The 22,375-nt window shown below is 46.9% G+C and overlaps 1 protein-coding gene across 5 annotated transcripts in view; it reads left to right on the top strand.

Annotated features, from left to right (window-relative positions):
* The window catches only part of CAMKK2 (calcium/calmodulin dependent protein kinase kinase 2), a 47,868-nt gene that overhangs the window by 5,994 nt on the left and 19,499 nt on the right, over positions 1-22,375 (top strand). For all 5 annotated transcript variants that reach the window (XM_040444159.1, XM_040444156.1, XM_040444157.1 and 2 more), the window contains exons 2-7: positions 9,312-9,805; positions 14,097-14,144; positions 14,845-14,898; positions 15,625-15,676; positions 16,035-16,168; positions 18,744-18,780. In XM_040444159.1, the coding sequence (XP_040300093.1) occupies positions 9,353-9,805; positions 14,097-14,144; positions 14,845-14,898; positions 15,625-15,676; positions 16,035-16,168; positions 18,744-18,780 (778 nt within the window). In that variant the 5' untranslated portion in view covers positions 9,312-9,352. The remainder of the gene's footprint in view (positions 1-9,311; positions 9,806-14,096; positions 14,145-14,844; positions 14,899-15,624; positions 15,677-16,034; positions 16,169-18,743; positions 18,781-22,375) is intronic.

Below are 22,375 nucleotides of genomic sequence, written 5' to 3'. Positions count from 1 at the left end.
AGATGAAAAGAATAAGTTAGCATGGTGGGATTAGAGATAAAAATTTTTGTTTTAATATAAGTTCAGGCCAGTTGAGGGGCTTGAACTTGCTAGCCGTAGAATGCTTTCTTGGCAATAGCCTCAGTGTAGGGAGCATTTGCTGTGTGCAGGAGAAGGGATGTGCACTTGATCACCATGCCCCACCTCTCCAGGAGCCTCTGGTTTCACACCTGTGCTTTCCCAAAGCACTGTTTGATTGTGGGCAAGTCACTTGGACTCTGCCTCAGTTTCCTCACCAGTGAAATAAGCATGATACCTTGACATGACTCCTAATGTTGTTGTGACAGTTAGATGACGTGATACATGCAAAGTGCTTAGAATAGTGCCTGCCACTTGGCAAGCACTACAGGTGGCTGGCTCCCATCTAAAGCTGCCATGGCTGCTGCTACAGTGATACATTTCTTGTACTGAAGGTGCTGGTCACTTTCTTTCCTTTGCTCTGTCCTATTTATCGGCCCTTCCTTTCCCCATCCTTGATTTTTTTTATTTAAGGTTAGAGAGAGAAAAAAAAGACTTTGGAAGTTCTGGTTTCTGCCTGGCTGTCAAGGTGAAGGCTATCTGGGTTACCAGGGAACCTACAGCTGCCTGGTGGTTTGGCCTGGTTGAGAGCCTTAAGGTGTAGGCAACTGTTGATCTGTCAAGAAGCTTAGTGGGGAAGCTTTTCTGTCAATCAGCTCTGGGTTGTCTATCAGTCAAGACCCTTGGTTGTAAGTGACAGAAGACCAATCACAAACTAACAAGCAAGAATAGGTATTGGCTCATGTAGTTAAAAGCTTCTGGTATCTATGGACTTCAGGCATGGCTGGATCCAGGTACCCATACAATGTCTCCAGCTTCAGTTCTTCTCTGTCACCTCTCTTCTCTCTCTGTTGACTTTATTCTAAGCCAGGGTTCTCCCCAGCCCCTGATAACTCTAGAAATCCATCCTTCTTGCTCCAAGTACCATAGAAAGAGACATTTGCAATACTTTGCCAAACCCTAGAATAAGACTTGGTAGTCTGACTTAAGTCACACACCTACTCTTGAATCAAATCACTTGACCAGAGAAATTCACGCCTGATTGAGCAGACTTAAGTTATATGGGAACCCCTGAAGTTGATGGTACAGACAGCTACATGGAATCACCTTTCACAAGAAAGAGTGGTTTCCCAGATGTAAATCAGGCTGCTGCTATGAACTAAAGGAACATAGATTCAAGGCCAAGTAAAGAAAACTTCTGAGCAGACTTGGGATGAGTGATACAAGCAACGGCCTCTAGCCAATATTTACTATATTTACTAGCCAATATTTACTGAGTGCCAACAGTGTTCTGGAAAGTTCTAGGTCCTAGAGTTGAGGCATAAACAAGAAAGGCAAAGCCTTGGCACTTAGAAGTTAAGTCAGGTTGCTATCTCCATTCCCAAATCCTATGCATTTCTTTTCTGATCACCCTAAGACCCCATGTCTTTGTACCCCTCTCGAGCAGGTGGAGGTTTTGGAAGTCAGAGGAATGGGCTGTCTGCTCCCTTTGTTAGAGATTTTGCTCAGCCTGGACTTTATTCAGGATGCAACATGTGGACATTGCAGGGCTGTACTTGCAATTTTTAGCCCCTTCTTGAAAAACTCAGACCAATTTTAGCTTTTCCTGGAACCACCGCTTAACTTTGGGCAAATCAGTAAATCTTTCTGGACGTTCATTTTCTCATTGGTGAAATGAAATGGTTGGAGCAGGTGACCACCGATGTGTGCCCTAATTTAGCGCTGTCATCTGATGCATCTCCAAGCAGGGCCTGTAGGGGTGAGATGTGGAAAAGGGGGAGGGGGCGTGTGACAGGCACTCAGCCTGTCCTGGGTGTTGAGGAGGCAAGGGGAAGTGGTGAGGACTGACCTTATCTCCTGTCCAAAGCTGCAGTGGGTTGTTGCCAGGAGAGAATATGGACCCAGTGCTATCAGAATGTCCAGTACTTTAAGAGACTCTGGAAATTATGACTTTTATCTGAAATGTGCCGGCTTTGAAATGTTGACATCTCATTCAAATAGTTTTAGACACAGGGTAGGCCAAGCAAAATAGGTTGGTGGCCAGATGTCACCCGAGAGTCACCATTTGCCACCTCTTTGCTCTAAGGACTGTGATGGGCACCGGGTCTGTGCACGCTAACACCAGCATTATCCTTCCTTCCATCTGCCAAGGGAGGGCCTTTGTCTTCTGGGGAGACAGTTTTAGTGCTTCCAAACTAAGGAGTGCTGAGGGAGATACATTGCTAAGAGTTGGTGTCACCGAATTGATAAGACTGTTTGGCTGGGCCAAGGCCCGAATCTGGAATATTCCTGCTGGCATCAAACCTTAGCGCTGTGTTGGCCAGTCCAGCTGAGCCTCCCAGGTCTCGCGCTCGTGCGCTGGGAAACTCTTCTGAATCCGTGGCTTCTGAGGCAGTGGGCTTCCCTGGGTAGGTGGGAGCTGCCTTAGTTGGCTAGGGCTGCTGTGAGGGAGGATACAGCCTGGGGGGCTTCAAGAGCAGAACTGCATTGTGTCACAGTTCTGGAGGGCAGAAGTCCTAGATCAAGGTGCCGGGAGGGAGAATCTGTTCATGTCTCTCTCTGGTGGCTTGCTGGTGATCTTTGGCCTTCCTTGGCTTGAACATGCGTCCGCCTTCATGTTCTCATGGGGTTCTCCCCTGTGTGGCCCTAGGTCCAAATTCTCCCCTTTTTATAAGGACACTGGTTATATTCGAGTAGGACCCACCCTAGTGACCTCATTTTGACTTGATAACCTTTGTGAAGACCCTGTCTCCAAATTAAGTTACATTCTGAGGTCCTGGGGTTAGAACTCCAGCATATCTTTTTCGAGGGGCACAGTTCAGTCTATAACAGGTGCCTAATGGGGTCCCTGTGACCTTGCCCTGGGCTGCCCTTTGTGTTCTCCATCAGCTTCCTATAAAGTTCTTGTCTCCAGCCCCTCCAGCTTCCTTTCCACAGCCCCTGCACACACTCGCACTCACACTCATGCTCACACCGGCCTCCAGTTCCAGGAGAGGTGGGGTGGTGTTTCTGTTCCTCAGCCCTCCCACGCCTTTACTGCCTTGGGGACTTCTCAGAGCTCACTCCTCCTGGAGCAAGTTCCTGCCCCCTCACCACCTACTCACCCTGTGGGTCTCAGCCTAAATATAATTTCCCCAAGCAAGGCCTTCCTTGACCCGCCCCCCATTCTGATCTGTTCTCTTTTGTCTTGGTTTCTCCCCGCTTGTACTTATACAGTCATTTGTGCTTTTAAGAAATCACATCTGTTTTGTTTATCCACCGCATAGTAGGTCCTCAGTAATTACTTGAAAGAACAAATGGGTGAGTGAATTTCCTTTAGGACCTCCCTGGGCCTCAGCTTCCCCACGTAAGAGAGGAGGTGGCTGGCCAAGCCTGTTATCTCAGGGAGGACATCATTGCTGGCCTTGGCCAAGGCATCCTTACAGCTATTTGGGGCCCCCATGTTGTCCCATGGTGCCTGGAACCGTGTAGGCTGTGTCTCAGGTTGGGGCACACGTCCCTGGCACACTGGCTACTTGCTATCCCAGGCTCTGGGGTGGCTCTGTATTTGGTGAGCAGGCGCAGGTTGGAAACGACCCCCAGGAAGTGAGAGCACGCTTCCAAGAGGCCAGGGCCACTGGGCTTCCTGGCAGAGGAAGCAGTGCTTCCCTTCACTCTGGCCCGGAGCCTGCTCCATCTGCTTCGGGAAGGGGCTGGTGGCTCTGAGTCACCCTGTGAGAGGTGGGGGAGCTTGCCACCGCCAGCCCTGGGGAGATGGGGAGGCCTTCGAGGGCAGGGAGAGAGGACCCAGGCTTGGAGCTGGAGGCTCCAGGGAGAGGACTTTTAGCATTTAGTCAAACCCAAGGAGCTTTGCAGAAAGGTCCTCTTATTCTGCTCCCTCCCACCCCCAAATACCTTGCTTAGCAGTCCCTCCCTGGCAGGGAGCCTGGGGGGATCAAATGAACCAGGCTGAGCCCTGCTTGGTGTAAGGTAAATGCTCAGTTGGATGTTAGCTATTGCTGTTGTTATGCAAACCATTGTCTTTGTATGATTTTTTTCTCCTGGGCAGAGTGTTTTTTTTTTTTTTTAAGTTTATTTATTTATTTTGAGAGAGAAAGAGAGAGCACAAGCAGGTGAGGGGGGGCAGAGAGGAGCGAAAGAATCCCAAGCAGTCTCTGCACCATCAGCAAAGAGCCCGAGGCAGGGCTCTAACTCACAAACTGTGAGATCGTGACCTGAGCTGAAATCGAGAGTGGGTTGCTTAACCAAGTGAGGCACCCAGGCTCCGCTGCCCTGGGCAGAATGTTGATAGGTTTCATCAGATCCTTATAGAGCCTGTGCCCTTGTAGAATCTGTGTCCCCAAAGCTGGTCAGAGCCAGACTCTAGGGGTCAGTGGTAGAAAATGACCCTCCTCAGGGTGAATGACCGGCTTGCTTATCAGGCCTCTCTGCAGACAGGGGTGGGGGGGTGGGGGGTAGGGGAGGTGGGGGGGTAGGGCTCCAGGTGGCCTCCAGGCCCTGAGGTCTGGGCTCTTCTTCCTGAGACCCAGACACACCTGCCCCTGCAGCACAGAGGCCCCCATCTCCATCTCAGCTGGAGCATTTCTCCTCTCCTGCCTCCTCCAGACCTCAAGGGCCAAGGCCCTGGCCAGACGCCAGTTTGTCAAGGAGACTGATTAAAAGCAGCTTTGCTGGGGGCAGATGGCTTGGTGTCCTTGGCCTGAAGTGAAGATCAATAAGCAATTGTTTTTCTCTTGGCAAGAAAAAAATTCTCCATTAACTTTCTTAGGTGCTGCCAGACCAGTTTTCTTTTCAGGAATGCTGCAGTCCTATCAGAGGTGGTTCTGGGAGGGAAGACAGGTCACTGGTGCTGCTCTGCTCCCCTGCCCTGGGAGGGCTGTGGAACCCACACAAGAGCAGGCTGGCTCAATTGGACGTCAGTAGCTCTTAGGAACATTCTGGAACACGGCTGGCAAAACCCAGCCTAGTAGGCATTCAATAGGTAATTGAAAGAATAGCTTTTTGAGTACTTAACCAGGTACCAGACATGATACTGAGTGCTAGCTATTTAATCCTCATGACTAATGGGTTACCTCCCATTTTATAGATAAGAAAACTGAGGCTGAGGTGGGGCTAAGTCATTTGTGTGTGGTGAGCCCAGGCAGTTGAACTTCAAAGGCCCTGCTTTTCTTTTCCTGGGGAATACTCAACATAACAAGCTGGACTGCAGAGAACCTTGAACTTGGGTTGGATTCTTTCACTGATAGGGAAGCCATGGCAGGAACACAGTTAATGATTTCTTTCTCAGACACAGTAAGGATGGGATAGAAGAACAGGAGTGGGACCAGCTGCCCCCTCCCCCTGCCTCAGCCCTCTAGGTTTATTATCCCAACTCCTGTCATGGTCACAGCTGTCCTCTTTTAAGAATTCATCTCAGAAGAGTTACTATTTGTCCATGGTACCCAGTGGAAAGTTAGTCCTTCCCACCCTGTCCCCTTGCTTCTGCAAACTAGTCATTTTCTCTTGAGGCCACTGTTAACTGTTTTTGTATATACCTTTCCAGAAATATGCTGTTGCATATACAGTGATTTTCACACGTATGGCCTTTTTCCTGTTACGTCAAAATAGCGGCATACTAATGCTTTGTTTTTTTTTTTCCGTGTAACAGTGCGTCATGGAGCTAATTCATATTAGGCTGTGTAGAGTTACCTCTTTTAATTAAAAAACATTTTTTTTAATGTTTATTTTTGAGAGAGAGAGATAGACAAAGTGTGAGTTGGGGAGGGGCAGAGAGAGAGGGAGACACAGAACCAAAGCAGGCTGCAGGCTCTGAGCTGTCAGCATAGAGCCCGATGAGGGGCTTGAACTCACGAACCGTGAGATTATGACCTGAGTCAAAGTTGATGCTTAACCGACTGAGCCACCCAGGTGCCCCAAGAGTCACCTCTTGTAAAATAAACGCATGTTTTCTCTGGGGATACATGTACCTCATCTTTTTTACTCAGTCCCCTGTGGATGGTCATTTCAAATCATACTGCCACAAGAAATCACTTTTTACATGTGTGAGGTTGTCTGTAGGGTAAATACTCAGGTGAGGAATTGCTAAGTCCAAGGTATATTCATTTGGAGTTTTGTTAGATATTGGTGAATTTCCATTTTTTTTTTTGTTTATTGTTTATTTTTGAGAGAGTGAGAGAGGGAGTGAGAGGGAGCGAGCTTGGGGGGGGGGAGGGGCAGAGGGGAGGAGGACAGTGGATCCAAAGTGGGCCCCACGCTGACAGCAGGGAGCCTGGTGCGATGCTGGGCTCAAACCCCCAAACCCGTGAGATCCTGACCTGAGCCGAAGTTGGATGCTTAACCTACTGAGCCACCCAGGTGCCCTAGTGAATTTCCTTTCATAAGGGTGCCCAATTCATACTCTCTGTAGCCTCACCAAAATAGTGCTATTATTACATTTTTGGTCTTTGCCAATCTGATAGATGGAAAAAGTAGTAATTCCTTATAGTTTTATTATTAAAAATTTTCTTAATTTTGGTAAAATATACATAAAATAAAAATTTACCATTTTAACCATTGTTAGGTGTACAATTCAGTGGCATTAATTACATTCACAGTGTTGAGAGACCATCGCCACTATCTATTTCCAGAACTTTTTCATCACTCCAAACCGAGGCTCTGTACCCCTTAAACAATGACTCCCTGTTCCCCTTTTCCCAGTTCCTGGTAACCTTTATTTTCTGTCTGTATGATTTTGTCTATTTTAGGTACCTCATATAATTGCAGTCATAGAGTATTTGTCTTTTAATATTTGGCGTGTTTCACTTAGCATGTTTTCAGAGTTCACCCATAGGATAGCATGTGTCAGAACTTAATTCCTTTTTACGGCCGAATCATATTCCATTTTATGGATAGAACACATTCTGTTTACCCATTCACAGTAGATGGACACTTGGGTTGTTTCCACCCTTTGACTATTGTGAACAGTGCTGTCATGAGCAAGAGTATATATGTATCTGTTTGGATCCCTCCTCTTAATTCTTTTGGGTATATACCTGGGAGAGGAATTGCTGGATCATATGGTAATTCTACAATTAATGTTTTGAGGACTCATCAAACCATTTCATTGTAGTTTAAATTTGCACTTCTCTCACTATAACTAAGGCTGAGCATCTTGTCATATGATGGGTTTCTTGGTTGATCTTTTACCATGAACTCTGTGTTCATAAATTGTACCTGTGTCTGGGCTGGGCCACTGCAGTGATTTTGTTAATGCTTTTCCCATTGGTCTTTCCCCTGCTCCACAGGGGTAGGGACCCCATCTGCTTGCATTACTGTCCAGATTGCCTGACACAGAAGCTGTTCCATAAATACTTCTTACAGGACTATTGTAAGAGGGCAAGTGGCATTTTTCACCCTCTCATCCACCTCCTCTGCTCCCATCTACACCCTCCTCTCTATCCCCTCACTGCCACCCACTGTCATCAAGAGATATCCTTTCATTCATTCATACAATTTCTCTGCTCAACACCACTGTTTGCCTGACATCTTCGTGATATGGGTGATCGATATGGAGAGCCACCACCATGAGCATCTGCGGATGTACTCCCTGAACTCTAGTGGCACCTGTGACATTTGTCCAGCAGAATTTGTCAAACACATGAACCAAAGGTTAATATTCTGTCCCGGAGACAGAAGGAATTGACAGTCTAAGGAAGTGTCAACTTTTTTTGTTCACATAATATGAACTTAACCATTTAAAAATGAACACTTCAGTGGTACTTAGAACGTTGACAGTGTTGTACAGGTACCACCTCTGTTTACTTCCAGATCGTGTTCAGCGCCCCAGGAGACCCTATACCCATTTGCAGTCACTCCCGTGCTCCCCAGTACCTCCTCAGTCATAGGCAATCACTAATCTACTTTCTGTTTCTATGGATTTACCTATTCTATAAATTTCAAATAAAGAGGATTGTACGTATGTGACCTTTGGGGTCTGGCTTCCTTCACTTAGCATGATGTTGTCGAGGTTCATCTAGACTGTAACATGTATGAGTATTTCATTCCTTTTATGGCTGAATCATATTCCATTGTGTGGATAGACCACATCCTGGTTATCCATTCATCTGTTGATGGGCATGTGGTTGTTTTCCCTGTTTGGCTATCATGAATAGAGCTATTTGAGTATTTACCTAGAAACAGAATTGCTGGGTCATTGTGGTAAATGTTTAGTTTTGTGAGGAACCACCAAGCTATTTGGTGTTCTTTTTTTTTTTTTTTTTTTTTTTTTTTTTAAACACCCATCGTGGGGCTTGAACTCACAACCTGGAGATCAAGAGGAGCATGCTCTATCACTGAACCAGCCAGGCGCCCTGATCCTAATCTTTTGACTTCATGTTTGCCTTCTGCCTGGCAGGCACCAAATAGCAGCTGAACTAAGACAACATTAGATAATAGATATGTTGAGGCTGGCTCCTCAGACATCATGAGCTGCCTGGCCCACTCTCTGGGGTGCCTTTCCTTCCTCTGATGTGACCTCTGACCCCTGCTCTTCAGTTGGCCCGAGGCCAGTCCAGACTGGACTCCTGTGCCAGTGGGTTTTGCTTAAACAAATCCTTTTCTTTCTCTCAAGCCTCAGTTTCCCCATTTACAAAATGGGACTGTAATAGCAAACCTAGGGTGCTTTTGAGATTATGCAGGCATGCTGAAGGTGTTTTGTAAACCGTAAAGTGCTGTCTGAATCATCGCCATTGTGAAGTCATACAGCCTAGACATGGTCACGAGGAAGTGACCATTTATTTGGCTGGTCCAGCATTTAAAAATATTTGAAATAATTGCTAATTAAAAAAATCAAGAGACCTCACCTGATGTGTAGGTTCAGAGCTTCTCTATCATCAACATCATCATCATCATCATCATCATCATCATCAAAAAGTGGTGGTGGTGCGGGGTGGGGGGTGGGGTGGGTACTGGCAATTCTAGACCCAGATCCAGTTTAGCAACAATTGGCTTGAGTTGAAAGTAGCTGCCAGCGCTGTAGGGCGCATGCATCCTCTGTTTTGGGTTTTCTCCTACTTTGTTCCTCCAGGGAGGGTTTGGGATTCTTATGTGTGTGAGGAGGATCTTTTCAAATAAGGAAATGTGGAGTGTGCTCCTCTGTTTAGACTCAGAGATCACATCGCATCATGTTTTGCAAGACGTCTTGAGGATGTCAGCTAGAGGCAGGAACAGACCCCCCAGCGGGGCCGCAAGGGTACTGACCCTTCCTCTCTCTGCAGGTGGCGCTGCCGCCGGATGGGAGTGCCCGGGCCCGCGCACCATGTCATCATGCGTCTCTAGCCAGCCCAGCAGCGACCGGGCCGCCCTCCAGGATGAGCTGGGGGGCGGGGGCAGCAGCGGCAGCGAAGGCCAGAGGCCCTGTGAGGCCCTGCAGGGCCTCTCGTCCCTGAGCATCCGCCTGGGCATGGAGTCCTTCATCGTGGTCACCGAGTGTGAGCCGGGCTGCGCGGTGGACCGCGGCCTGGCCCGGGACCGGCCCCTGGAGGCCGATGGCCAAGAGGTACCCCTCCATGCCTCCGCCTCCGGGTCCCAGGTCCGGCCCCAGCTCTGCGGTCGCAAGCTCTCTCTGCAGGAGCGGTCCCAGCTGGACGCGAATGGACGCTGCGTCCACCCGGCCCTGTCCCACTCGCCCGTGGGCTCCCCGCAGTCGTCGCCGAGGCTGCCCCGGCGGCCCACGGTGGAGTCCCACCATGTCTCCATCACTGGCATGCAGGTGTGTGAGCCGGCCCAGCCGATGGGGGGCCTCCGTTAGGTGGGGCTCCCCTAGAACACTGATTTGAGAGGTGACCCCCCCCTCCCCGTGGAGACCCAGGTGGGGTGGGAATGAGAGTAGAAGAGAAGGGGGTCAAGAAAGGGTGCATGATGGAGTTGGTTGCCACCATGGGCAACTGGGGCTCCATCTCAGGGGGACCCTGTTAGTGTAGAAAATTCTGTACCTCAGAATTTCTGTATCCTGTTTGAGGGCCAAGGGAGCCGGACCTTTTACACCAGCTCTTGGTGAGAGCTGCTGGGGGGCAGGTGACCTGCCCTGAGAGTGGGCAGAGCAGTGGGGCCACAGAGAGCCTCTAGGGGAGACGGAGGTGCTGGTGGCTGGGAGTTGTGCGGGAGATGGGGGTGGGTGAGAGACCTCACGGCCTAGCAGCAGGGCACCAGGCAGGCGCTGGGCACTGTGTGTGCATGTCTCTTCTGATTCGTATGAAAACTTCTGGGAGTTAGAACTGAGTCCCACTAGGGCTCATCTGGCCCTGTGTGATCTGCTCCTGCCCCGCCCCCCCCCCCCCCCCCCCCGCCTTTCTGCTGCGGACTCACAAGGCTCCGTCCACACTGCCTTCTTAGATTCCTCAGGTGTCCACACTCATTCCCTCTGTTAGGCCTTTACCCCTAGTGTCCTCTCTGCTTGGAACCTCCCCGCTCTTTGCAGGGTCATCTGCCTCTGACAGCCAAGTTTCAACTCAGATGTCTCCTCCTCTGAAGGGCCTCTCTGACCACCCTCTGTAAGCAGCCTCAGCCTGCCACCCCTCCCTGCCCTGTCACCCTATTGACATAGCACTCAACACCATCTGATTGTTTGTGTGTCTGTTGAATTGTTTTTGGCCTGTCTCTCCAGCTAGAATGTAAGCTCAGAAGGAACAGTCCCATCCACTGTCATGTTTCCCAGCACCTAGCACAGAACCTGACACATAGTAGGAGCACAAAAATATTTGTTGAAGAAATGATTGAATTTAATTGGGAGAAGTGTGGACATTGAGAATAGCTTCCTAAAGGGGCTGATACTGAACTATATTTTTGGGGCTAGGTAGGACTTTCATAATTGGAGATGGATACACACAGAGAATTCACTGCAGGGGGGATGCACAGCATGAGCAGAGGCCCAGAAGTAGAAGACAGGATATGGGGGAGAGGGCAGTCAGGGGTTCAGCTAGCTGAAGAATGGGGCCCATGTGTGGAGCACCGTGGCAACAGGGCTAGACAGAGAATTTGGCTTTATTTCAGTTAGAATTGAATCAGCTTAGAGAAACAGAGACCTGCCCCCCTTCACAACAGTGGCTTTAACACAATAGGGCTTGTTTATCATGTAAACTAAATCTGGAGGAGTGGGGACCAGTGTGGTGATTCTGTTGTCCTTAAAACCTTACTGCTGTGACTGTAGCCCTCACAGCTCCATTCCAGGCAAGAAGAAGGAGCAGAGAAGAGGAAAAGGCATTTGCCTCCTAAGTCTGTCCTTTTTCTTGGAAGCTCTGCCCAACACTTCTGCCTGCCTCCTACTGGCTGTGTGGCCACCCCTAGCTGTAAGAAAGGCTGGAAAATGTAATTTTCCATCCTGGGCCATTGCCACTAAGCTATCCATTTATAAGGAAGAAAGAGGAGACTGGTATTTGGTGGGCAACTAGGCGACTCTGCCAAGGTCAGAGGAGTGGAGTCAGAACTTGACCTTGGAGGCATCAGGAACTGATATGATCAGAGTGGAATCTAGGAAGAGGAATTCAGCAATATGTAGGGCTTGGATTAGGGGGCAGTGAGACCCCTTAGGACAGCTCTGCAGGGCCCCACTTCTTCTGGTCACATCCCTTCAGGACTCAGGGGGATGAAATCAACACTGGAGAGAAACAGTGCAACCAACGTAGTGAAGGGAGGGTTCTGTGAGCCGTGGAACACTATCCAGCAGATGAAAAGATGCAGGTCTTTGTGTACATTCTGCCCTGGAACTGTCTCCAGTGATGTTGAGTGAGAAAAGAGGTTGAGAAGTGATTTAGTGTGACATCATTTTTGCCTCTCCAAAGCCCTATCCCAAAACAATGCTCTGTATTTTCAACAGGTGCACGTATGCGTGCATTTACATAGAAAAAGGCCTGAAAGTTTATACACCAAACTGACATCAAGGTTTGGGGAAAGGGTTAGAATTGGGGTGGCGGTGGGGTTCAAGGGAAGTGTTGGGCTTATCGGTAACACTTGAAGTTTTATTTTCTATTGTGTTTCTTTTCCCATTTTTACCTCTTTTTTCACTTCACATTTCCCCCCTAACTATATTGAGGTATAACTGAAGTAAAACAAACCACATATTTCACGTGTACAATATGATCAGTTTTGATATATGCATACGTCTCTAAAAACATCACCCCAGTCAAGATCACAGACATTTCCAGCATACCCGACAACACATCCCTCCCCCCTCTTCCCCTTTCCCAGGTCACCGCTGACCTACTTTTTATCATCATAGATTAGTTTGCAAGTTCAAGAATTTTCTGTAAGTGGAATCATTTAGTATGCACTCTTTTTTTTTTTGGCTTCGCTTCTTTGATGGCGTAACAATTTTGAGATTTGTCTTTATTACTGCATGCTTCCTTTTTATTGCTGCCTAGCATTCCATTGTCTGCAATGGACCCCTTTTTGTTTATCCAGTTACCTGTCAGTGGACTTTTGGGTTGTTTCCAGTATTTGACTGTTACCAATAAAGCTGTTTCAAACATTTGTATGCAAGTCTGCACAGACACAAGTTTTCACGTTTCTTGGATAAAGTTAGGAGCAGAATGGCTATGTCATAGAGGAGGTGTTTGTTAAGAAACTACCCACTTGCTTTCCAAAGAGGCTGCACCATTTTAACTTCCTACTAGCAGTGTATAAAGGTTCTCCATGCCCTACATTCTGACAACATTTGGTGTGGTCAGTCTTGGAGTTTAGCCAATCTAATGGGTATGGTGTTAATTTACATTTCCCCAATGAGTCATGATGTTAAGCCTCTTCTTTTTTTTTTGAATGTCTTTTCATGTGCTTACTGATCATTTGTATATCTTCTTTGGAGAACTGTCTTTTCAAGTCTTTTGCCCATTTTTGTTATTTTTTAATTAAAATTTTTTTAATGTTTATGAAAAGCATTTTAATGTTTTTAATGTTTATTTGAGAGAGAGAGATAGAGACAGAGCATGAACAGGGGAGGGGCAGAGAGAGAGGGAGACACAGAATCCGAAGCAGGCTCCAGGCTCCGAGCTGTCAGCACAGAGCCCAACATGGGGCTAGAATTCCCAAACAGCAAGATCATGGTCTGAGCTGAAGTCAGCCGCCCAACCGACTGAGTCACGCAGGCACCCCATGCCCATTTTTAAATTAGGGTGTTGTTATTAATGAGTTTTTTGTGCTTTTTGTACAAAAAGAATCTTTGAGAAATTTTGTTAAGAAACCATTCTCTGCCCACAGTCACTCAGATTTTCTCCACTTGTGTTACTCTGTTTATATTGGACAACATAGTCCTTATATAGGATTACTTGTTTAATTTAAAATCAACGTTTTAGGAACACCTCTTTAAAAATGTGTATTAGGGGGCTCCTGGGTGGCGCAGTCGGTTAAGCGTCCGACTTCAGCCAGGTCACGATCTCGCGGTCTGTGAGTTCGAGCCCCGCATCAGGCTCTGGGCTGATGGCTTGGAGCCTGGAGCCTGTTTCCAATTCTGTGTCTCCCTTTCTCTCTGCCCCTTCCCCGTTCATGCTCTGTCTCTCTCTGTCCCAAAAATAAATAAACGTTGAAAAAAAAAATTTAAAAATGTGTATTAAAAGAGTACATAATGTATGATCACATTTTTTTAAATATATATTTTTTAACATTTATTCATTTTTGAGACACCGAGAGAGACAGAGGTTGAGTGACAGAGGGGGCAGAGAGAGAAGGAGACACAGAATCTGAAACAGGCTCCAGGCTCTGAGCTGTCAGCACAGTGCCCGATGCGGGGCTCAAACTCATGGACTGCGAGATCATGACCTGAGCCAAAGTCAGACCCTTAACCGACTGAGCCACTCAGGCTCCCCATATTTTTTACAATGTACAAAATCTGTGTTGTTAAAGGTCAGGGTAGTGGTCACCCTGGAGACGGGCCAGTGTCTGAGAGATGCTTCAGGGGGTCGGGAATATTCTCTTCTTGATTTGGGTCCTGGTTCATGTGTTTGTTTTGTGAAAAATGTATCTAGCTGCAAACTTACAATTCATATTCTGTGTGTTTCTACTTAACATTGCAGGATTGTGTACAGCTGAATCAGTACACACTGAAGGATGAAATTGGAAAGGTAAATATCCGAGCAGCCAGGCTGGTTTTCTGCATCTACCAAGGATGTGTCAGATACGGTGGAGGGAACCTGCTGCAGCTGGGAGCGGGAACGAGTCCTTGGAGGCAAAGTTGTGGGGGAGGGTTTTGTCATCCATCACTGGTCCATCTGGTTTATTTTCTTTTTACATCAAAATATTAATGTGTTTCTACAGAAGCCCAGACAGCTTTAAGGGAATAACATATCACCAACATTAGTGGTGGTGTTTTTTTCTCCCTGAGGTACTCTCGCATCTGTTTTTGTTTTTATTTCAGCCAATGGGCAGTGTTATTGCAGGGGTCAAGAACTCAAATATCAATAGAAAGCAAGTGAGTAATATAAATGAACAAAGCCTGCTAGGTGTAATGTATTAGTGGAGAGTGGAGTGGAGTGGAGAGGACTATGGCAAACTGTTGACATGTGGAGGTGATTATGGATCCATATGGCCAGATCTTCTGATTTTTTTCAAAAGAAGCTGAGAATCTAGATTTTTATATCTGATCTTTTTGGTTTTAAATGTTGGCAACTCACTCAAACTTTCTAAAAACTGCAGATGCAACAAAATGTAATTGCATAGCAGATTTGGTAAATTGGCTGCCGGTTTGCAACCCCTGTATTAGGGTCCTCATTTTGCAGATCATAACTTCTGGATAGTATGTCATGGGCATCTCCCTTTATCCAGGGCTCCTATGGCGTGGTCAAGTTGGCCTACAATGAAAATGACAATACCTATTATGTAAGTATCCACATCCCCCTCCCCATCCCTGTCCTCGTCCAAAGCAAAACCCTCCTTTCCAGAATTTAGCTTCCTGAAAGATTTTCTTCGCTATTGTCCCATTTTATCCTTAGGTTGTTTCATTTTGTGCCTTAGGAAGGAAGTGATGTTCCCATTATACAGATGGGGAAATGGGGAGGCAAAGTGATCGGCTCAGAAAGAAAGTGGATAAATTCAGCAAATGTCTCCTATTCTTACTCTGAGCTGCCATTTCTACATCCTTCACGGCACCAAGAACCAGGTGGTAGTGAGGCAAATTGCCCTCGTTTGCCTTTGGAAGTCAGTCCAACTTGGGTTCAAATTCTGGCTCTCCCATTTGCCAGCTGTGTGTCCTTGGCCAAGTGACATCACACCTGAGCCTCAGTTTCCCCATGTGTAAAATAGCCAGTCTCTCGTCCATCACTCCAGCTGACTCATGTCTTGATTTAGTTGTAGCGAGTCCCAAGGCTCATGGTCCCAGTCAGGAAAGCTAACCTGGAGCCTTGGAAGCACTCTCAGGGCTGAGGGAACCCTGGCAGTTCAGTTTCCAGCCTGCAGCTGCTTGACCCACTCCAATGACGAGGCGCTCACTACATCGTCGTGAGGCCACCAGGGCACCAAGAGCTTCGGCAGGCCTAGGAGTGGAAGGAGCTCTCTCTCTCCCTTCCTCCCCATTTTAACCGAGATATGGGGTCTTGTCTTCCACAGGCGATGAAGGTGTTGTCGAAAAAGAAGCTGATCCGACAGGCAGGCTTTCCTCGTGAGTTTGGTGGGCCAGGCCTTTGTTCTTAGGTGCAGGGCTGGGGCAAGAGAGAAGATCCCATTGAATGGTGTCCCCTACAGAGAGTGCCCAGGTTGATGCCCCAAAGACTCCTGTCACTGGGGCATGGGGCAGGAAGGAGGGTATTAACAGAAGGTTGAACAGGGGGCTGGGTCTCCATCCTCACTGATTTCCAGCAGCAGAGGAGACAGATGACAAGCAGGCTCCTTAAGGCCCCTGGGGACATCAGCCACTCCATCCCTGGCAAAACCCCCCCTACCCCCGACTTGGGTTGCCCCCTCTTCAGCTGCCATCTGCAGGGGAAAAGCTGTTTGTCCTGACCCTGTGTCTCCTCCAGGTCGCCCCCCGCCCCGAGGCACCCGGCCAGCTCCGGGAGGCTGCATCCAGCCTAGGGGCCCCATTGAGCAGGTGTACCAGGAAATCGCCATCCTCAAGAAGCTGGACCACCCCAATGTGGTAAAGCTGGTAGAGGTGAGCTGGGGGGCCAGGGAGGAGGGAGGCAGGGATAGTGATGGTCCAGTCTCGGCTCTGTTATTACCCACATGCCACACCACTAGTTTCTAGGGAGAGCCGCACCACGTTGAACAGCTTATTGCAAGGCTGAGTACTAGTTATTGCTCCCGACTCCTTGACTGCTGTTCTTTCATGTTATTCTCACCCTTTCCTAAGACTATTTATTACTTCCATTTTATAGATAAAGGAATTGAGGGTCAGAGGGATACTGAAACTTGCCTGTTACCCATTTCTGTCTCTTTATATATATAGATATAAGATAGATATAGATATAATATATATATATTATATCTGTATCTTACACACCTGTATTTCTATCTATATTTATATATGTTATAATATAATATACTACATATATATAAGTATACTGTATATATATATATATATATATATATATATATATATATATATATAATATTAGCACAAAAGCAACCCTATACATGTAAACAAATGGATGTGGCTGTGTTCCAATAAAACTTGATTTACAAAAACAGGCAGAGGCAGAGGGCTAGATTTGGCTTGCATGCTATATTTGCCATCTTCTGTTCTAGATCAGTAGTTCTCAAAGATTTTGGTCTTAGGATTCCTGTATGTTCTTCAAAATTATTGAAGACCCCCAAAAAAGTTTTGCTTATGTGGGTTGTATTTATTATTATTTGCCACATCAGAATTTAAAACCGAGAAGTTTACAAATTATTTATTAATTCATTTAAAAACAACAATAATCCCATTATGTAGCAATATATTTTTATGAAAAGTAACTATATTTTCTGGAAAACTGTGGTGAGAAGAGTGGCATAGTTCTACATTTTTGCAAAGTTTTGTTGTTTATGTGTGGCTTAATAGAAGATGGCTGGATTCTCATATCTGCTTCTGCATTCAGCCTCTTGTGACCTTGCGTGTGATGTGGTTTCTGGTTTCTCTACTAATAGAGAATGAGAGTGGAAAGGGCAAATATTATCTTAGTGTTAGAGTGAAAATAGTTTTGACCTCATGAACTCTGGGAAAACATCTTGGGGATCCCTAGGAGTCCCCGAGCCACATTTGGAGCACCTCTGGTGTAGATGACAGGACTTATAAGCAGCATGTGATAAAGCATGTAACTGGACACGTGTTTGCAGTGCTTGCGGGAGCATGGAGTGCCATCAGCCAGCCGACCCAAATGGCTGAGGAAGTCTTCTCAGAAGGGATATTTGAGATGGTCCCGGTAGTTCCCTGGATGGAGACAACAGGGAAAGATGGGGAAGGGCATCACAGAGGGAGGAACAACATGTGCAAAGGGCTGGTGGCCTCTATTTGGGGGTATACCCCTGCCTTTGGTGGGTGTGAGGGTTAGCAGCCATGCCTTGACTGGGGCTTGTCAAGTGCAGAGCTCTAGGTAGGCCAGGCCCTGGGTCTGGCTCCTCCCACTGGGTAGGGCTTAGGGCTCCAGGTTGGCTGCCCTGGGCTTCTGCCTAGGGTAAATCTCTTTCTCATCCTATGGATGTTGGTTGGCTGGGGAAGGTGAGGACGATGTGGGAAGAGGCGGGAAGACCAGTCCAGCCAAGGAGCCTGCCTTTGTTTCTTCTCAAAGGAGAGAGATGGTGGCTGCAGGCTATCTCCACTTGTCACACTGTCTCACAGTGTCAGTTCACTGATGCTTGAGTCACCCATCTTAGAGGAAGCCCAGAGACACCTGTTTAGTGAGTGGTTCTGGGTCCTGACAGGATCTCCCCTCTCCCCGGTGACCTGTGGCATCTGAACTCTTCATCCAAGGCTGTTTGTCAGCCTGTTAGTCTATGCATCAGACATTCTGAGCACCTGCTATGTAACTTTGTCCTGTACAGGGCACCACGGAGGCAAATGAGGTGGATACAGCCCTTTGCAGAGAGGGGGAGATATAGAAATAAATGACGAGATGAAAGCAGGATGGCCATGAGAGGAGGACAGAGAGAATGTGCCATGGATGTTCTGGGCAGGGAGACGTCCTTTTCTGCAGGGGCAGGAGGTCATGGGGGCTCTTCATGGAGGAGTCAGAAGAGCCCAGACAGGATTTGAATTTTCACCCTGTGGATCAGTCCATTGTCTCCTAGGAGAAAGGGGGGATTCTTATTGAAGCTGAGACATTTTCCAGGGGAGAAGTTAAAAACAATTAAAAAAAAAAAAAAGTAATTTACTACTCCCAACGTGGGGCTCAAACTCATGGTCCCAAGATTAAGAGTTGCATGCTCTACCGACTGACCCAGCCAGGCGCCCCCATTTCCCAGGGGAGGACTTTTTCCTCTCCTTTTTGTAATCTCCTTTCTGGGGGAGGTTTTGGACCCTTGAGGATTGGGCTAGAAGGTGTTTATTTTCCAGATGGCCATTTGGATCGCACACACTGTTTTTTTTTCCCGTGCCCTTCATCTAAACCAGGAAAGCCAGTGGAAAGCACAGCCCTTCTGGTGGCAAATGCAGTCCCGTGGCTGCTGCTTCCCCCCTGCTCATATCATTTCCCTCTCTTCCTCTCCCCTGCTCTGTGTTTCCGGCCTGTTCCATGTGGCTGTGCCAATAGGTCCTGGATGACCCCAACGAGGACCATCTGTACATGGGTAAGAGAGCCCTTGCCTTCCTCTGCTCCTGCTCAGGCAGTTGCACCTGCCAAAGCTCAGGGGTCCTCTCAAGCAACCCCTGCCCCTGGCATCTCCCACCAAGGACAGACAGCTTCCCCTTTCCCGCTGAGGCTGGGCCCCACAGTGAGCCACAGAGTGAGGCTGCTGCCTTACTTTGAAGCAGGAGGTAGAAGGGAGTGCTTGCTGGGACTTTATGGGGCGGGGGCTGTTTATTCATTTGCAAATATTTATTGAGCACCTGCTAATGCTGGGCAGGTTCAAGGCACTAAGGATGCATTGGTGAGTGAGAAAGTTGAGGCTTCTGCTCTTTAGAAGCTGACATTTTAGTCAGGGAAGACAGATAGTCAACAACTAAATAAACCAGTTAACTTCAGGTAGATCCTCTGAAGAAGGTTAAAGAGGATGACATGAGAGAGAGGGACTGAGGGGCCACATCACATACGGGGTGATGATTTGGTACCTGAATGTCAAAGACACAGCCCTGTTACATCTGGGGAAGAGCATTCCAGGCATAGGGAACAGCAAGTGCAAAGGCTCTGAGGCTGGTGAGAGCTTAGTGTGTTTGAGAAGAATGTGGGTGGGACAGGGTAAACCAGGGAGAGGGGATGGGGGTGAGGTTGGAGAGCCTGAGAGGCCACAGTGGGGCATTCGGAGGCTTGGAGGGCACTGCACAAAGAAACAGAAGGACTCAGGCATGTCCTCAGAGACTTGATTTTTAAAAACTGGCGAAGATGTGGGGGAGCCGTGACTGTAGGTACTGATGAAGGAAGAAAGGGCAGGACTAATTCAAAACTGGACCACAGACTGTTGGGTCCAGGGATGCATGAACAATAGTTATATGTCCTTGCAACTTGGCTTGGTGGGCATTCACATGAGCCTGTGCATTTCAAGTGGGTACAGATGACAGCTGGGAGGGGTACCAAGGAGGTGAGGGGAGTGGGCATGGCCAAGCCCAGCCTAGAATCCAGAAGTCTCCTGGATGAGCATGAGGATGATCCTGGGATAATCTTATGTTGCACAGGAGTGATTGGTCATCTGGGGTCTGGTTTGAATGGGTGTGGTTTGAAAACAGCTCAGTTTCTCCTCATGTAATTGCTGTGGTTCAGTTCCAAGAGAATGTTGTAGCTTAGGACATTTTATTTTTCATTCCCCCTCCTCTTCCCCTTTCCAGGTTTTTCCTATGAAAAATGTAAGCCTATAGAAAAGCTGAAAAAATAGTACAGTGAATGCCTGTATATCTTCCACCCAGAGTCAGCAGTTAATAATTTTTTGTCATATTTGCTGTATCAGTCTAGCCATGCACCCATCCATTTCTATTTTTTTTTTTTTTTTTTTTTTTGCTGAACTGTCCAAAACGTAAATTAGCAGACATCTTGACACTTCAGGCCATAAATACTTCAGTGTGCATCTCACATAAGAACATTCTCTTAGGTGGTCACAATACCATTATTACATTTGAAAAAGTTAACTTCATTTCCCTAAGAGCATCTAGTGTGCATTCCATGTTCAAATTTTAGAACTTTAAAAACCTTCCTGAAGAAACAATTTAGAAGCTACACAGTAAATAACATCAGATGTTAACTTTAAAAAATTATGTGAGAAAGAAACATTATTAAACTCTGAACAATACAGACTTGCAATATTTCCCAAATGTGGTATCATCACCACTTTATTTTTTTTTAGGTTTATTTATTTAAGTTTATTTATTTTGAAAGAGAGAGAGAATGAACAGGGGAGGAATAAATGGGGGGGGGGGGGGAGAGACAGAGGATCCGAAGCGGGTTCTGCATTTGACAGCAGAGATCCTGATGCAGGACTTGAACCCACGAATGTGAGATCATGACCTGAGCTGAAGTTGCATGTTTAACCGACTGAGCCATCCAGGCACCCCTACCATCACCACTTTAAATATATGAGATGATTTTAAGTGATACACGGATAGACATTTAAAAAACCTTTTCAGATTTAATTTACCATTGTGTAGGAAAAACTATAGTGGCACAATAACTCTTGACTTCATGGATGTCATTACCCAGAATAAAGCTCAGAGTTTTTAAACTGAGTCATTTAAAGAAAAATATGAAACAAATAATAGTTTATGTGGTACATAATGGCCAGATGATAAACATATTAGGCAAATGAGTGAAGTTTAGGGAGCTATAGCAGATGTCATAAAATATAAAAGATAATTTTTGTCCCAGAATGGCATTCCCAGCACAGTTTGCTCACTTGGGGCTCCTGACAGGACTCTGCATGGCTTTTGTCTATTTCTGGGGAGTTTGGTTGTTCATTCAACAAACACAATTTGTTCTAGGTTTATCAGAAAACAAAAAAGAACACTCTGCCCTCAGGGCACTTTGTTGCTCTCATAAGGACAGATGGACACCGTCGTACTTAAATATTATGCTTAGCCTTTGAAGGTGACAACACCATGGAAAAAAAAGTAAACCTGAGCAGGGTCAGGGGAACCAGGAGTTCCAGTGTGGGGGACTGGGAAATAGGGTGGCTCCTTGAGATGCTTCACCAGGGTGACATTTGTGCAGGACAGTGGGGAACAGATGGCAGAGGACATTTTATACCATTGTAAGACTTTGTCTTTTGCTGTGAGCAAGAAGGCAGCCATTGGAGGGTTTTGAGCAGAGTTGAATGAGTATAAAAAGAACCTGACCCAAGCTTGAAAGAGGAGTTTCCTAAACCATTCGAATCAGGCAACTTCATCGACAGAGTTTTTCTCTTTTTGAGGCAGCAGTGTAGAAAGGAGCTAGCCTGACTTTGGGTATGTGATTCTAGTGAAAGTCCTGACATGGTTAGTTTTTAGTTTCCAGGCACAGACGTGTGTCGAGGATAGTCAGGGTAGCACATGAGACTGGGTAGCAGGTATCAGCAAGGGTCCTACAGCTGCAGGCCTGACCCCCAGATAGTGTGGTCAGTATTTCTAGAGGCTAAAAACTCCCCACCCATTGTTCAGCTGTAGAAGGGGGTTAAACTATTAGTGACTGAAAATAGACCTGTTTCAACAGGCTGGCTTCTTCCAGGCCAACTAAATTATGGTGCTTGGGAATAAGCACAGAAATTCATGAAGCAGCTCTTGAAAGTCAAGTCTTCCATAATGAAGGTGGGATAGGCCGGAGCTGAGGGGACCAGAGCTCCTGTCTGTGGACACCTTACCTTCAGTGCCATTGCTTTTGTTTCTAACCACAGCCTGAAGCCACGGCAGATCTGCCCCAGCTCAGGTTTGCCCAACACTGGTTGATGAGCCTGAAGACAGGAAAGGGCCTTAGGGAGTTAACTTCCTTTCTGGTCAGAACCTTTAAGCTTCCTTTTTATTTTATTTTATTAAAAAGTTTTTTTTTGTTTAATGTTTATTTATTTTTGAGAGAGAGAGACAGAACACGAGCAGGGGAGGGGCAGAGAGAGAGAGACACACACACAGAATCCCAAGCAGGCTCCAGGCTCTGAGCTGTCAGCACAGAGCCCAACACGGGGCTCAAACTCATGAACCATGCGATCATGACCTGAGCCAAAGTCAGACCCTTAACCAACTGAACCACCCAGGTGCCCCATTTTATTTTTT

The sequence above is a fragment of the Herpailurus yagouaroundi genome, unplaced genomic scaffold (assembly GCF_014898765.1).
Source record: "Herpailurus yagouaroundi ecotype Mexico unplaced genomic scaffold, PumYag 191, whole genome shotgun sequence".
In the NCBI taxonomy this organism is placed as follows: Eukaryota; Metazoa; Chordata; class Mammalia; order Carnivora; family Felidae; genus Herpailurus; species Herpailurus yagouaroundi.
Note: the sequence above shows the minus strand (reverse complement) of the source record. Positions and strands in the feature narration are given on the sequence as shown.